The sequence below is a fragment of the Cetorhinus maximus genome, chromosome 3 (genome assembly GCF_964194155.1).
Source record: "Cetorhinus maximus chromosome 3, sCetMax3.hap1.1, whole genome shotgun sequence".
NCBI classification, from domain to species: domain Eukaryota; kingdom Metazoa; phylum Chordata; class Chondrichthyes; order Lamniformes; family Cetorhinidae; genus Cetorhinus; species Cetorhinus maximus.
The window spans coordinates 115,082,911-115,098,729 of NC_135881.1; the positions used below are offsets into that span (position 1 = coordinate 115,082,911).

The 15,819-nt window shown below is 41.5% G+C and overlaps 1 protein-coding gene across 3 annotated transcripts in view; it reads right to left on the reverse strand.

The window, feature by feature from the left end:
* Window positions 1-1,668: 1,668 nt before the first annotated feature.
* Window positions 1,669-15,819, reverse strand: part of ankmy2a (ankyrin repeat and MYND domain containing 2a) — a 67,876-nt gene continuing 53,725 nt past the window's right edge. For all 3 annotated transcript variants that reach the window (XM_078538839.1, XM_078538840.1, XM_078538842.1), the window contains exons 5-10: window positions 15,052-15,212; window positions 12,476-12,690; window positions 11,681-11,816; window positions 5,299-5,427; window positions 4,956-5,073; window positions 1,669-4,436 (exon numbers count right to left, since the gene is read on the reverse strand). In XM_078538839.1, the coding sequence (XP_078394965.1) occupies window positions 4,219-4,436; window positions 4,956-5,073; window positions 5,299-5,427; window positions 11,681-11,816; window positions 12,476-12,690; window positions 15,052-15,212 (977 nt within the window). In that variant the 3' untranslated portion in view covers window positions 1,669-4,218. The remainder of the gene's footprint in view (window positions 4,437-4,955; window positions 5,074-5,298; window positions 5,428-11,680; window positions 11,817-12,475; window positions 12,691-15,051; window positions 15,213-15,819) is intronic.

The window sequence follows — 15,819 nt, forward strand, 5'->3', positions numbered from 1 at the left end:
GAGGTAACAAAGACATGGATGAGGGTTTCAACAGTATATCAGTTGAGGCAAGGGCGGAACTGGGTGGCGTTATAGAGGTAGAAATAGGTCTTAAAGAAGGTTTGTACAATTAGCCCCTGACAGGCACACATGGCAGAGACAGAATATAATGGGGCAACAGAAGTTCATGCTTCCTAGGAGACAACAACAAGTGCCTAGGTGGACCTTTCGAAGAATGCAAAGACAAGCATTGAGGTAAAGCTGGAGAATAATTTAATAGGGAGTCAAATGTGGAAGGGCAGGAGAGTAATAAAGATGTTGAGTACTGAAGAATCGAAATTTGTGAAGTCAGAGTAGCTGAAGGAGGAAAATTGGAAGGAGGTGTGATGTTGGGAAAGGTTAAGAGGAAACAAGAAAAGGGGCAACAAGTGATGGGCTCAGGTTCAAAGCAGCAGTAAAAACATGCATGTGGATGGATACTTGGCAACTAAGCTACATAGATGTGCTTACAATCAGCGAACAAATTGATGTCCAAGTGCTGTGATAGGTGACAGGTGATATATTTGACAGCAGAGCATTCAAGTGTGCATTCCAATAGTTTAAATGTTTCCTGATGTTCTGATGCTGATGACTAGATTGCCACATGGAAGCAAGTCAATCACTGGTGCAGGAGAGTGGAATCACAGTGGATGAACACAAAAGCTGCAGTAGCAGAATGCCATTGCTTGAAATGCAATTAAGTCAATGCAAGAGTGGAAAGTCATTGCGGCAGCTGCTGGAAGAAAAGGCTCTTGGAATGATCTAACAGAAGAAATAAGAAACAATTAATAATAATGAAGCAGTCTTTCAGATGAGACGTTAAACCAAAGCCGTTTTAACGTCTTTGCCCTCTCAAGTAGATGTGAACAATAGGCACTATTTCAAGAAGAGCTGGGAAGTTGCCCTGGTGTCCTGACCATTATTTTACCTTCAGTAAACATCCCCAAAATAGATGATCTGGTCATTATCATATTGTTGGTTTTGGGGCTTTGCAGTGTGCGATTTGGTTACTGTTTTTCCTATATCTATGCAGCATAGTCACTACTGTAAGTACTTCATTGGCTGTAAAGCACTTTGGGATGTCTTAAGACAGGAAGGTATTACATTAATTCAAGTTCTATCTTTTTAGTAGATTCTGTTATTCTTAGAACCTAGAAGGTAAATGGGAGAATTAATTGAGGTGATCAAAATCCTAGTTTTGATAAGAGTAAATAAGGAGAAACTGTTTTCAGAAGCTGAAGGGTGAGCAACCAGAAGAGGCGGATTTAAAATAAATTGGCAAAAGAAGTGGTGGTAAGATAAGATTTATTTTTAAAAATGGGTTGCTGTTATCTGAAATGCACTGCCTGAAAGGGTGACAGAACCAGATTCAGTAATAACTTTCAAAAGGAAACTGGGTAAATACTTGAAGGGGAAAGATTTGCAGGGCTATATGGAAAGGTTGGACAAATGGGATGAACATCTGGATATCTCTTTCAAGAGCCAACACAGGTGCTGAAGTGAACATGGTGTGCTAAATGGCCTCCAGTTATGCATTGTTCTGTGATTCAATGATGTATCGTTTGGAATCAGATGGTAATCTTACCCAACGCAAATAAAATATTTTCAAGTTACAATTTTACTAACACGACACAAAACAAATGCAGTAAACATGGCTTACATCAAGTTTATTATAAAAAAGGGAAACCATTTCATAAATTCTCAAGTAACTGCAATTTTGTTATTGCTGCACATGAAATGTCAGTGATAATGCACAGTACTTAAAATTATGTTTACCTGAAACAAAACAATGAATTAATTCTTAAGTGAGAATCTTGAACCATAACAAGGCCACAAAGTTTAAATTCCAAGATTGGCAGTCAAATTGTACAATTAAAGTTCCACAAAAAATTCCAACGCCACTACATTTCTTATTTTATTTAACAATCTCCCATGAGAAAAAAAACACAAATGTTTCCACTTTCAGTCCTACAGAAGCATCAGACATATTTTAGATCACAAATCAAGTGTTACAGATGTTACAGTAAACCAAGAGTACAGGTATCTGGCAGCCATCGCAATGTGGAACACAAAGAATATAAATTACACCACGAGTAAGTATGGAAGTCTGGGAGGCTAAATCACAAATACACTCTATGTGTCTTTCTAACAAGAAGCATTAGTGTGGTGTTGATGCTTCAATAAAGTAAATGCTCAGGTATTGGATGCATTTTAAATAAGACCACAGTATATTCAGACATGCACAGCAGCATTAAAGCAACAGGAAAATAATCAGCTACCTATCCAAAATTGTAATTTTATTTCTGTAGCTAATACATCAACGATTATTTTGAAAATACCAAACACAGAACTAAAACCAAATTATATGGTAAATTATACGGCAAAAATAACTTCTGCATTAAACCAACTTCCTATTTACCCAGTGTGTGAATGTTACAATGCCTTCAGTAAATATTTAATAAAATATTGTTTTCATTTGGGGATTATCTACTAGTAGATAATAAAATGAAACTCTGAAATATGACAAGACTGAAAAAAAATGACAAAACAAAAATCAGAAAACATTGCAAATTCATGCAAGGCCAAACAGGACTTTTAGAGATGGTCACTTCAAGTGGGAAAGGTTCCCATCTAAAAAATGAATGAATTTCTTTTCTGGTTTGGAGTCATACATCTCCCTGTAGTGGAAAAGGAAGGTTGAGTAAAGATCCCCTACCTCATGCCTCCTGACAGATCTGAAAATAGGCCACACTCCCTCTTAGCAGTGGTTAATCAAGCCTCATCTTTTTAAGAAGAATTAATCATTGTTAATATGTTACCATGTACAGCTAATAAATGTTCACTGCATGCAAAGCAATACTGTTATTGATGCAATAACAATCTTACAGTGACAAGCGATTTGAAGTTAAATTTTATCAATTTTTAATTTGTATTGGTGCATTTAAAATTTCAATTTATTATTCCATGAAAGACTGAAACAGGCTCCATTTCAACAGAAAATGCTTCCATGAATGTTAGGGTCTGATAATGTAATTAATAACCATACTTTAATTTAGCATTAAGTAATTAAACCATGACCATAAAATATGACACAAAAAAGAGAGTTTGTCAGTTGAGTAGGCACATTGGTGAATATACAAGGATGCAGCAAAAAAATGGAAAAAATATTACTACTGCACAAAATTTTACAAATGCTGGTAGTATCCCACAATACCCCGCATAATTCAGACTACAATACAGTCATTTACAAGTTAATTTGACAATAATCCAGTTTTATTTGGTAGAAAAACATGTTTTATTGGGTCATATTAAATTTGTGATTCAATTCTTAAGAAGCACACAATTTCTAATTGCAGTCTTGGATTGAGGTACCAGTTGTGCTGGTTCAAGAATTTAAGTTGATTGTATTGATACAACTATAGGTGATGTACCAGTTAATCAAGTAATTTTATTTTGGGGCTGGGTTATTGTGGAGAAAGGGAGGCTGCAGAAAGAGTAGAGAAGAATCCAAAAACAAACAAAAAATAACAAATTTACTGTTAACAAGCATTTGGACCCATTTGAACTTAGCAGTTCCAAAATCTATTTTGATCTTCAATATACACTAGAAGTGAAAATGCATTTTTGTGAAAAATAACCTATGTAATGAAAACACCAACAATGTTAACCATAGAGCAAAACTGCTTAACTAACATTTTCCCTAGGACTGGCAATACTGGGAACCTTTAAAATTTTTCATTTGAAGGCGGTTTGGTTCATTTTGATCTTATCTGCGTAACCATTGTAAAGCAAATCATACTGCACTATTTTCTCAAATCATATAGTGTATATTTTGAAATGTTTCAGCAAATTTGTCTAGATTAATCTGAATGGATTTTAGATCCAATCATTTAGATGTCTCTAAGCAGTAAATGGTCCACCTGTTCCAGTTAATGAATTAACTATGGGTGACAGCAAATCCTACTGACCTCTTTAGACAAGAGTGTTGCTTGGTTTGCTCTCTGTCGGCAGCAGGTGGCTATGGTGCAGACGAGGAGGCATAATTAAAGCAAGTAATTCCTTTGGTGCACAATAAACAGAATGCAGTACCCCTGCTTCTGTCATGCGGTGGGAACAATGACCTTGTTGCTAAATGTAGGTTGGATTATGCTTCATACACTACAAAAATTGGAGGAAAGCCAGGGCTTTATTACATCTACTTTATTCTTCAGCTGTGTGCGTGGTTGCCGGAGGACTGGACTCTCCTTTTGCAGTGAGCTCTTCCTGTGGAGTTTTAGTTTCTGCTGTCACGCCTGTACCAACATCCCCAGAATCTGGGCCACCCTCAGAGCTTGGGAGTAGGGTGCTGGAGGACTCTGTAGGTTCTGGAACAATTTCAGCTTCATGTACACTGGTTTCAGAAATGTTGTTTTTCCCTTCTGTTTGAGCCATAAAGAAAATTTATTAATTAATCCAGCTGCATTAGAGATGATCTCCAAAATTAAATCCACCCAGTACTTTACAAAATTAGTAAACAGAGTTGGTTTGAATGTATTGACTATGGCTTCAGTTTTTGAAAAATAGCTGTAAGTATTGAGTTTTAGATGAATCTATTAAGATTAATATACCCCTCATTAAGGAGTGACGTGATAGAATTTAAAATCACCATCAACAGAAATAGTGCACTTTTTTGACTTATTGCACCACAGTTATACCAAGGTTGGGTTAGCACACAGTGAGATCCAGACACGTTGCCACAGGAAAGGAAGTTTGGAAAGTGAAATTTATTCTGGACAGTTTGTGTGCCTCTCAGCAGCTGCCTCATAGCAGCACTGGCAAAAACCCAGATCGCCTCAAAAAAGAGAGATGATTAAAAAAAAAAATCATCAGTAACCACAGAAAACAAACTTTGTATTTTTCATGGAAGACAGCTAATACAATCTTGCTTAAAAACTAACCTTTCTGCTTTGATTTTTCTTTGGCATCTTGTTTTTCTCTTGATTCTTTCAGCTTTCGACACACCTTTTTGTGAGTGAACCAGTGCATCTTCTGACAGTTTTGGTTGCAATATATCACCTGAGATATCATCAGCAGACAATATGTTCTCATTAGGAGGCAGCTAGGTTAGCGGGTTGATTACATGTAAATCTACGCTCTCACCGAATTAACCATAAAAAAGTTTGTGGTAGTATTTCAACCAACAGTTTAATCCACCACAGGAATGATTAACAGTGTAAATACATTTTTGTCTGTCTGCATGTCACTTCTACTAAATATTTCTTGATTATCCAATGTTCTTACCATTTTGCAGATTGAGCACCTTTTATCAGCTCCCTTTTCACCACAAGCAGTACAAAATTCAGCATCCACGAAGCCAACTTGACCAGTTATGGTCTGGGTCAGCACAGACAAAGCTGTTGGATCATTGCCCTGGTTTTATTTGCATGGTTGGATGTACAGGGTTTGAGAAGGAGAGGGAGAAAGGAAAGAGAAGAAGCAAATTTCAATAAATGAATATATAGATGGAAATAATGAATATATTAATGAAAGTTTTATTCCCATATTAAGGTCACAGACCCGAAACGTTAACTCGGTTTCTCTCTCCACAGATGTTGTCAGACCCTCTGAGTATTTCCAGCATTTCCTGTTTTTATTATTCTCCTACAGGAGAAAGTCCAATTGTAAACCTGGATGTTCTTAATTTTGATATCTTTACTGGTATGTACGAGTTCTTGACCTTTGACGTGAAATTCAGATTTCTAATGGTTACTGTTTTCAGGGGCTTGAATTCATCAGAATTGTAAAATACACTGTGATATTGATGGTCATTCAGCTTATTATGAAAACTATGCAATGCCATTGTAAATAGTATTACTGCAAATTTTGCAAAAACAATTGACCAATGAACACTTTTTGAAAAGTATTCACTTAAAAAAATGTCAATTATTTATTTCACATTTTTGGTGGGGCGGGTTGAAGGAAAGTAAATGACAATGTAAAAATCAAACTCAAATGAGGCTTACTCAGTTATTTTTTTGCAATTAGGAGCAGCTGCATTGGCCCAGATTTTGTAGCAAAGATGGCAAAATTGCCAGCATTCTCCGTCATTCCACCACTGGAAGTGACAACAACTTTTAGAGAGTCTGCACATGCACAGAATAATGTGGAAATCTACAAGTTGTTAGCAGTGATTCTCTGCTTCTCCAGCAGGTGTGCTATTGAGGTTCCTCCAGGATGCAATCAATTCACAATTAGTGCACTGACAAGAACTATTTACTACTCTTATGCTTTTAGAATAGCCGTAAAAACCCTTAAAAAATTTGCTCTGTATTGAATGCAGTGTAACTGAGTTTTAACAGTATACTAAGTTCATAATTGCTGCCAAACAGTCTCAATGTCCTGAAAGAGTAATTTGTTTGATGAATGTCAAATATTTTCATTGTGATAAGAAACTCCACATATTATTAAAATTATCTTTTTTCAAAGTTTGATATTTTGATCCCATGGGTGGAATTTTATGGCCACTCCCACTGGTGGGAAATTCTGGTCCTGCCAAAGTCAATGGACTTTTGAACGGCTTGCTGCATTTTCCAGCCCCACCCCTGCTGCAACGGGGTCGTAAAAGTCCGGCCCAGGTTTATTTCCCAATCATTTATTTCATCATCTGTAAAGTGTGAAAAACTACAAGTGAAGGCATTTGTGGTTTTTACTTCCTGGTTTGCTGTCTGTGGGAATACTTCAATGTGATTGGATGCTTCCCTGCTTATTGACATAACTGCATCTGGCCACTTGGGGCAGAATTTTGCTCTTGGCTTGCGGGATCAGTGGAGGCCAATTAAGGCCCGCCCAGCATAAGACGCGGCTGTAGAATGAGTGTGAAGTGGCGGGGGCAGGTGCTCTATATCCACCAGGTCCAAAGGTGACCCGGCAGCCGATTCAAATGCAGCCTCGGCAGCTCTTGGAAGTCTGCCACCGAAGGACGTGGAAGTCATGATGGACAACGTTGCTGGTGGACTCGGCAGCCGGGAGGGCAAGTTGGTGGGGCAGTCGGCCCACGTTTCTCAGATGAATGCCTCGCTGCCCTCCTGGAGGAGGTGGCAGCACAAAGAGAAACCCTTGTCCCCAGGGACAGCAAGGGGTGGCCCCCCCTCCTCAACAAAGAGGCCTGGGAGGAAGTGGCATCCAGGGTCAGCAGTCACGATGTGGTGAGGCGCACATGGGACCAGTGCTGGAAGCGCTTCAACAATCTCCTGCGATCGGGAAAGGTGAGTACCATGTTGGCATGGGTCACTTTGCATAGCAGTTAAGAGCTGTCCATCCCCCTGTGGACCTCAGAGGTGTTAGAATGTGAGTGGCAAATGTCAATGAGGCAGCATCTGGGCAAGGGGGAGAGTCTTGGCTACTTGGACTGAGTGCCTTGCGGCTCCAGAGTCATGAATCGGCTGAGCCCTGCGAGGTATTCCTCAGATGGGGTTGGCCAGGCTGCAATGGCGCTGCAGGTACAGAGTGGACTAATCAATGCTCTTCTATCCTTTCAGGAGTAAACATCCCATAACAATACAGAGAAGTCGCGTACTGGCGGGCGACCGTCAAACCTACTAATCCTTGTTTGTTATGAGGTGGCGGTCCTGGAGCTGGAGAGGTGCAATGCGCCTTGGTCAAACGGCCATGGAGAAGTTGGGGTACCACAGGGAGGTAAGAGTGCAGTGCACTGAGGTGTGAATGTCTGTAATAACAACCATTCCACTGTAGTTTTTATACTGATGTGAGCCTCGAACTTGGAATCCCCATTGATAATGGAAGGACGAGGGCACCTTGATGTACCCTGATCTGTGTCTCATGAGGCTGCCAGGCATGCACAGTAACAGTGTGATGACTTCAACTAATGACATGTCTTTGTTCCTCCTTTCAGGCTCACCAGCAGCCCTTCGGGATGAGAAATCTGAAGGCCCACCCCTGACCCGAGGGCAACACCCATCAGAACGCACCTGCGTCACACCCTCTCTGCCAAGCAGGCACCAGCGCAGATACCAGTACCTCAGTGAGCATTAGATCGCTGGCTACTATCTCGGTGCACATTGGTGAGGGCAATTCACACTCGCTTGAGGTGCAGGCGGAGGCAGAGAGTGCCGTCGGAGGGCTGCTGGGGACCAGGACAATGCTTAGTTGATAGCTGATGATGGGCCTCTGGAGTCGTCCATGAGGCAGCAGATGCTGGACATATAGCAGGGTGTGTGGGAGGAACAGACGGAGATACATGAGGGAATGTGTGCCGTGGTCTCCTTTAGGGAGGAGTCCTTGCGGGGCGTGAGCAATGCGTTCACCCTCATGGCCGAGCGCAATGCCTCCTCCGTAGAGAGACTGGCAACTCTCACGGAGAGGCTCCTCCACGAGCTGAATCAGGGGTTCCTGGGAATGCGCTCGGGCCTGCAAGCCCTCACACTGGCAATGACCTCAGGTGGTCAGTGTTAGTGTGGGAGATGGAATGGGCACCCAGTATCCCAGCTAGGTGCCCATCCATCAATGGTGAGCAGAGAGGTCCAGAGCGACCTTATGTTGGCGCATGAGCTGCCTGTTGTCTCTGCAGGCTCCTCTCAGGACGCTCCGAATGAGGGCAGCAGCTCCTCTGCCCTTCTGCCAGTGACCGTGGCATCTGATGAGACTGCAGCGACTGGGGAGATGCCAGCCATGGCACTGATCACTCCCTCCCAGGCGGGGCCAGCACAGGCTCCACGGGCCAGAGAACGACCGCCAAGGCCATCAAGGCCAACAGGACAGCAGAGTGAGCAGGCTGTCTCCAATGCTGGTGCCACTGAGGGGTGAGCACCTAGACGTAGCACCCGCAAGTGAAACCGTAAATCACCTTAATCACACCATGGCCTGATCATGGGTGATATTTGTTTCCCCCATTTTTCCGTTCCGTGTTTATTGGTGTGATGGAAAACACCTGTCAATGGTAATTTGTAGAATATATGCCAAGCACCATTTAATTAAATGTGTTTTTGTGCAACTAGCCTCATTTGTTCTGTAGGTGCAGGGTAAGCCATGTTATGATGGACGTGTTTCTCCTTAAACTTTATTGAAATGGTACATAGTGTATGTTGTTGACCAAGGAACTGGTCCTGTCAGGGATCGAGTATGGAGCCTGCAGCCCTAGCATGTGGTGGTGGTTCTTATTTGCTAGGCTAGCTGAAGAAGCGTTGGATCAAAGCGCCCCAGATGTCCCTGCCTCCCTGGAGGTTTCCTAGGTCAGTGTCTATGCCCTCAGCATTCTCCTGAGCGTGCTCGTCCTTGGACTCACTACTGGACTCATCGTCTGTTGCCTGAGCAGCTGGTCAAGATCTTCCTCCTCCACTGCATCCCCTCCTTCCAGCGCCAAATTGTGGAGAGCGCAGCATGTAACCACTATCAATGACACATGATCTGAAGGCTATTGGAGTGCACCCCCTGAACAGTCCAGGGATCGGATGTGCCTCTTGAGAAGGCCTTGGTTCTCTCTACCACTGCCCCTGTGGAGGCATGGCTCCTATTGTACCTTACTTGGCCTCTGTTCTAGGGTGGTGGAGATGCGCCATATGCCACCTTTTGGAGGGGATAGCCCTTGTCACCCAGCAGCCATCCATCCAGTCGGGCTAGAGCACTGAACAGCCTCGGCACCTGGGAGCGTCTGAGGATGAAAGCGTCATGGGAGCTGCCAGGGTACCTTGCACAGACTTGCAGAATCAGCATCCTGTAATCACACACTATCTGCACGTTCATGGAGTGGAATACCTTCCTGTTGACGAAGGCACCCGGCTGACCCGCTGGTGCCTTGATGGCCAGTCGATTGCACCCTGGACGTGGGGGAACCCAGCGATCGCTGCAAGGACTCTGGCTCGCTCTGCCTGGCTTGCCTCGTCCATAAGGTAGTGAATGAAAGTCATTGCATGCCTGAACAGAGCTTCTGTCACTAGCTTGACACAACTGTGGACAGATGATTGGGACAGTCCATACAGATCCCCCATTGAGCCCTGGAAGAAGCCGGAGGCATAGAAGTTGAGGGCCACCATGACCTTCAGCGCCACTGGCATGGGGTGCCCACCCACAGTTGGAGCTGAACTCAGGGCTGATCCTCTGACAAATGGAGGTCACCGTCTCCCTTGAGAGGCAGCGCCTCCTTTGGCATTGCACCTCAGACATATTGAGGTGGCTGTATCACCACCTGTAAACCCTGGCAGCAGGATAGTGGCATCTTCTGTGGCACCTTCCACCTTGGACTTCCCCACTTGTGCTGCGCCTCTCCTCCCACAGGTCATTCCCCTGGAAGCTGCATTAGGACACCTGGTCTCCTCCCCCATCTGGCCCTCTCTTCCTCCTCAGAGGAGTTGCCTCCAGCGGAGACCACAATCCCCATACCCAGGGTAAGGGAAGGCTGTCTGATACCTGTAAGTGCCCAAGTGGTATGAGGCCTCTGGGGGCCTGGAAAACAACACTGAGTCCTGAACTGAAGCTTCTTATTTCTGTCAATGCAGCTCTGAAGCATAATGTAGATGCCCTGTTCACACAAGCAAGCAGCAGCAGCAAGTTATATTCTAAACTACACACTATTTGCATTTACAAGCCCACTGACCCCTCTTATCCCACCCGTGGATGAGGTTTTTGAAATTGTGGCCTGCCCGTTTAGCCCGTGCGACAGCCTGAAAATCACATGGGCTACGTAGACTCAGAGACAATAGGTATCTCAAGGGCCTTAACTGGCTACTTAATTCATGGAGGGCCTGTTCCACATATCCCATAAAGAGACAGGCATAGCTGGGGCCCATGCGGGTACCCATAGCCACACCTTTTATTTGGAGTAAGTGAGAGGAGTTTAAGGAGAAATTGTTCAGTGTGAGAACAAGTTCAGTCAGATGGAGGAGAGTAGTGGTGGATGGGGATTGTTTGGGCCTCTGTTCAAGGAAGAAGCGTAGAGCCATCAGACCATCCTGGTGGGGGATGGAAGTGTAGAGGGATTGGACATCCGTGGTGAAGAGGAGGCGTTCCAGACTGAATATTGAGTTCAACAATTTTAGATCATGAACTCTCTCCTCCATCTCCACCCCCTTTCCGATCCACCCCCACTTTTTTCCCCAATAATTTATATAGATTTTCCTTTTCCCACCTATTTCCATTACTTATAAATGTGTTTCCATCCATTGTTTTATCTCTACCTTTTAGCCTTTTTCGATTCCTTCACCCCACCCCAACTAGAGCTATCTGTACCTTGCTTGTCCTGCTTTCTACCCTTAATTAGCACATTCCTTAGATAATATCACCACCTTCAACAACTCTTTGTCCTTTTGTCTGTGACATCTTTTGGTTATCTCCACCTATCACTGGCCCTCTATCCAGCTCTACTTGTCCCACCCCCCCTTAAACCAGCTTATATTTCACCTCTCTTCTATTTTTACTTAGTTCTGTTGAAGGGTCATTTGGACTCGAAACGTTAACTGTGTTCCTCTCCGCAAATGCTGCCAGACCTGCTGAGTTTTTCCAGGTATTTTTGTTTTTGTTTTGGATTTCCAGCATCCGCAGTTTTTTGCTTTTATATTTCAACACTTGCCACTTATGAATTAAGAAAAATTGAGAGATAGTACAATGTTCATAAGAAACGTTGCTGAGCACTATATTTTTTGAAACGATTAACAGTACCAAAATAACTTACTATTTCAACAGGAGCAATGGTTCTTACAAGCTGCTGTAGAAGCGTGGCTTCACACCATGGAAACTTCCGGATACATTCTCTTATAAATTTCTCTTGGTAATATGGGAAACCATCTGTGTCACGTCCTTTTAACAAGCTGTGCAAAATAATAACAAGCAAGGAAACTTAATTCAGGCTGCATAAAACTGTCAACACATCTACAATTATGTTAACTGCTGAACATACATTTACTATATTAAGTGACTATGCTTTTAGCAATTATATAAATTCCATTAAGGGCTTTTAGCAGCCAAAATTATTTCAGTGGAAGATCCAAAGAGATTTATAATTAGCATTCTACTAATAATCCATTTGGTTGTATAGCACCCAGTCTATAGTATCAAATAATTTTGGAAGCAGGATTACATCCTTGACTATAAGATGGGCTGAATAGCCTCTTTCAGTGCCATAAATCTATTTATATTTCTATGTTACACCATACAATTTCAAAAACCAGAAAAGTATACATTCTGTACGTTATACAAAGTATTTGTTTTTGCATTGCAATACAATTTGATACTGTTTCAATTTTATGATACAAACTACAGAGGCACGACAATAAAACAAAAGTTACCACAGGAACCGGCTGTTCCTCGACTAAAAGTGGACAATGCAGGAATCTCTGTAAATTAACTGTCTCCCCAAAGAAGGATGTACTACAATTTTAAAAAAAAGCTCAATCTGCACATAATTTCATTACTAATAACTGGGAAATACTTCCTTTTTATTTTAGGTTATGCCCAAACAATTGTCTACCTTTTAATAAGCCCATCAAGTGTATTTTCTTGTTCCTTTAAGAAACTCCTACACTTCTGGAAGATGTAGCTGAGGTAGTGCATCTTCATTGCCAGCACTTCATTGATCTCCCTTTGTTTCATACACTTTTCAGTTATGAGGTCCAACACTCTATAGCACTTGCTCAGTGCCTCAACATCTGTCAGTAAAGGATTTTCCTTAACCATGAGCACAATCTACAGAGAAACACAGATAACAAGTAATTCAGTTCTTTGGTGTACAAGGGGAGGTGGTGGCATAGTGGTATTGTCACTGGACTAGTATTTCTGAGACCTGGGTTCAAATCCCACCAAGGCAAATGGTGAAATTTTTATTAAATAAAAATCTAGATGGTGACCATGAAACCATTGCTGATTGTCGTAAAAACTCATCTGGTTCACTAATGTCCTTTCGAGAAGGAAATCTTCTGACCTTATCTGGTCTGGCCTACATGTAACTCCAGACCCACAGCAATGTGGTTGACTCTTAACTGCCCTCTGAACAAGAATTAAGGATGGGCAATAAAATGCAAAAAACAGAAACTCTTGAATTTGCAACAAAACCCAAGTCTAGGTTATCATTTTGGAAATTATGGGATATTCTGTGTAAGCACAAATTGATTGGGATTTGAAAACAACATGATCCACACTGCAATGTACTTTCAATGAATAAAATTTCTTCTTTCACTCAAAGTGCATTCAAGAGCAGAAAACAAGACACTTAAATCAAAAGGTCAGAGAACGTGGAAATTCAAGTTTCAGAAAATTATTTAAAGCACTCATGCAAGTACTGTATCGCTGTTGTCTGCTGGTTTCTCTTACTTGTATCTAAATTTGCATCTTACAATAAAAATAATGTTGCCTTAGCCTGAACTATATGGACTTGCAGCATGATGTGCAAAAATAAACCTTTGAGCCCTCAGAAACAGATTATGGTTTTGGAAGTTCATGAAACATTAAAGCTACACTTCAAAACAAATCTCACAAAACATCTAAAAATTGAGCTTGCATTCCAGTAATGTTTAAAATTTGGGTTTTCTTTCAGGAATTTAATTCAAGTTCATGGAAACAAGGCAATCTCCATAGGTAGCGCAGAGCCACATGTGAACCAGAACAGGGAAATTTTGTGGGTAAAATGAAAATGTTTTGCAGGATTAAGTGTTACACTTTTACCAAATACTTTCCATTGAAGATGTACTAGATGCCTTTATTATGCTCCTGATCACTTCAATAGGTGGAAATACACCATGCATAGCTCAAGCAGAAGCTATAAATCACATTTATTGAAAGATGGAAATCTGTACAGGAGTAAGATAATCAGATGAACATGAACATGAATACAGGGCTTATCTTGTACCATTTTTTGAAGGCTATGTTTGCTGATGCTGCAACTGCAGAAGGCGCACTCCCCACACATGCAGTTGCAGTGCCTGTGATGCCACTAACAGTGATTCAGGCAGCTGCCCGCATCAAAGATGCTGCAAAAATCTAACAAGGACAGAAAAAAAAGACACACAACACTGTTCTCACTCCCTCCTGCTCACTGGGGAGTGGCGAGCTCAACTCTGTACCTCACAACTCATAGATGAAAATACAGGGGCACGAGAGTAAACTTAAGAAACCAAGCTCCCATTCTGTGATATCCTTCATTTCCTTTTAAATAAAAGCCAGGTCCTTCCCTCCTGCCCCGTCACCCTCCTCCCACAGTCAAATCACAATCTTGTCACAATAGTTAATAGTGAAATAATAACCAACACTCAGCAATGGAATACCTCCTATGGATCTCTCTTAACAGGTAACACCTTTATGCTACTCCTGCATATAGTATTCAAAGAAATTGAACAATTGTGACATTATGGAGTCTGTCCATAGGCTATATTATAAAGCTGCACTATCTTCGAATGCCAGTGTCCACTGCAGAATGTAAATGTGGATTAGTTATACCCATATAATAAGGCAAAAGAACTTGTCAGGAGCAGCCGATGTAGCTCCATTTTTAAAATCCCGATACACCTGTTTATGTGAAACCTAGTGTAAGCGATATAATTTATAACATGATGCACTTAAATTATATATAAATAATTTTCGAAAATCACAGCCTTACATCCTAGAAATTCAAAAAACCTTTCTGAATTTTTAAAAAAATAAAATGTTTTAATGAGATTTAAGAAAGGCCAATAAAAACTTCCAAAGTAGGACAGGTCAGTGATCTAGAGCTATGACATGAAATATGCCCAAAATTGGCCCTATAATTCCCCGATGGCATAAGTCTAATCACAATCATGTTGAATAGCAGATGGCAAGCAGGAGTAGAGAACAAATTACTTACAAAGGGATTCAGAGATATTGTGGGTTAAATATTGCATACCGCTGCGGGGCTAGCTGAAGAGAAGAAACAGGCAGACTTACCACCCTTCCAGCTTGGAAATTATATGCAACCGGTGAAAGTTAAAAAGGAGCTAAGAACAAAGAAAAAGCACGAAAAAGGAAAATACATACTAAAATAAGACCTGCAGCATGGTCTGATTTTTATATGGATCATGAGCAAAGATATCTAACCGCAACAGGGTGTAAGTTTGTTGTTATGATGATCTTGTGCAAGGGTCCCGCTAATTTGACCGGAAGCTTGGGTTCTTTGTCAAGGCCTTGTGGTTTTGTGTAGCAGTCCAATCTTTCACGAGAAAAGAAATTGTTGATAATAGTTACGCAGTCATGCTGGCCTAAAGAGAGAAAAACAATCAATTACACTTTTCAGTACAACATGATTGCCATATCATCTGAAAATCAACACAAAATTATACCTCCCAGAAATGGAATTTCTGTTACTTTGACCTCCAAGCTTTGAAAAAGCTCACATCGTAATTTGTAAAATCCATGATCAAGTTTCACCCAAATAATAAATTTCCATAATGTAATGTGATGATCCCAGCTGATGTTACTACAGGACAAGCCAGATCCCAGCTTGGTAGATCCTTAACTTTTATTTTTTGTTTAGAAACATGGAGAGTGGCTACTGAACGGGGTCACAGGAGTCAGCTGATGAACTTTTAACAAAAGAATAAAACATTTATTAAACAAGAAAAAATGAACTATTTTACAATACTCCTTCACCCACAACTATACCTTTACAGATATATACAGATTTGTAAAAATAACACAAGTTACAAAAGCTATCTTATACTCTCATGTTCACTGTAAGCACACAGTCCATGATGCCACTCCAAACAGATGCTATGGATCTTTCATCAACTCCCCCTCAGATGCTTGTCACATCATGAGCCAACCGGTCTCACTGAACTCCATCTTTCACACGAGGGTTTCTAATCT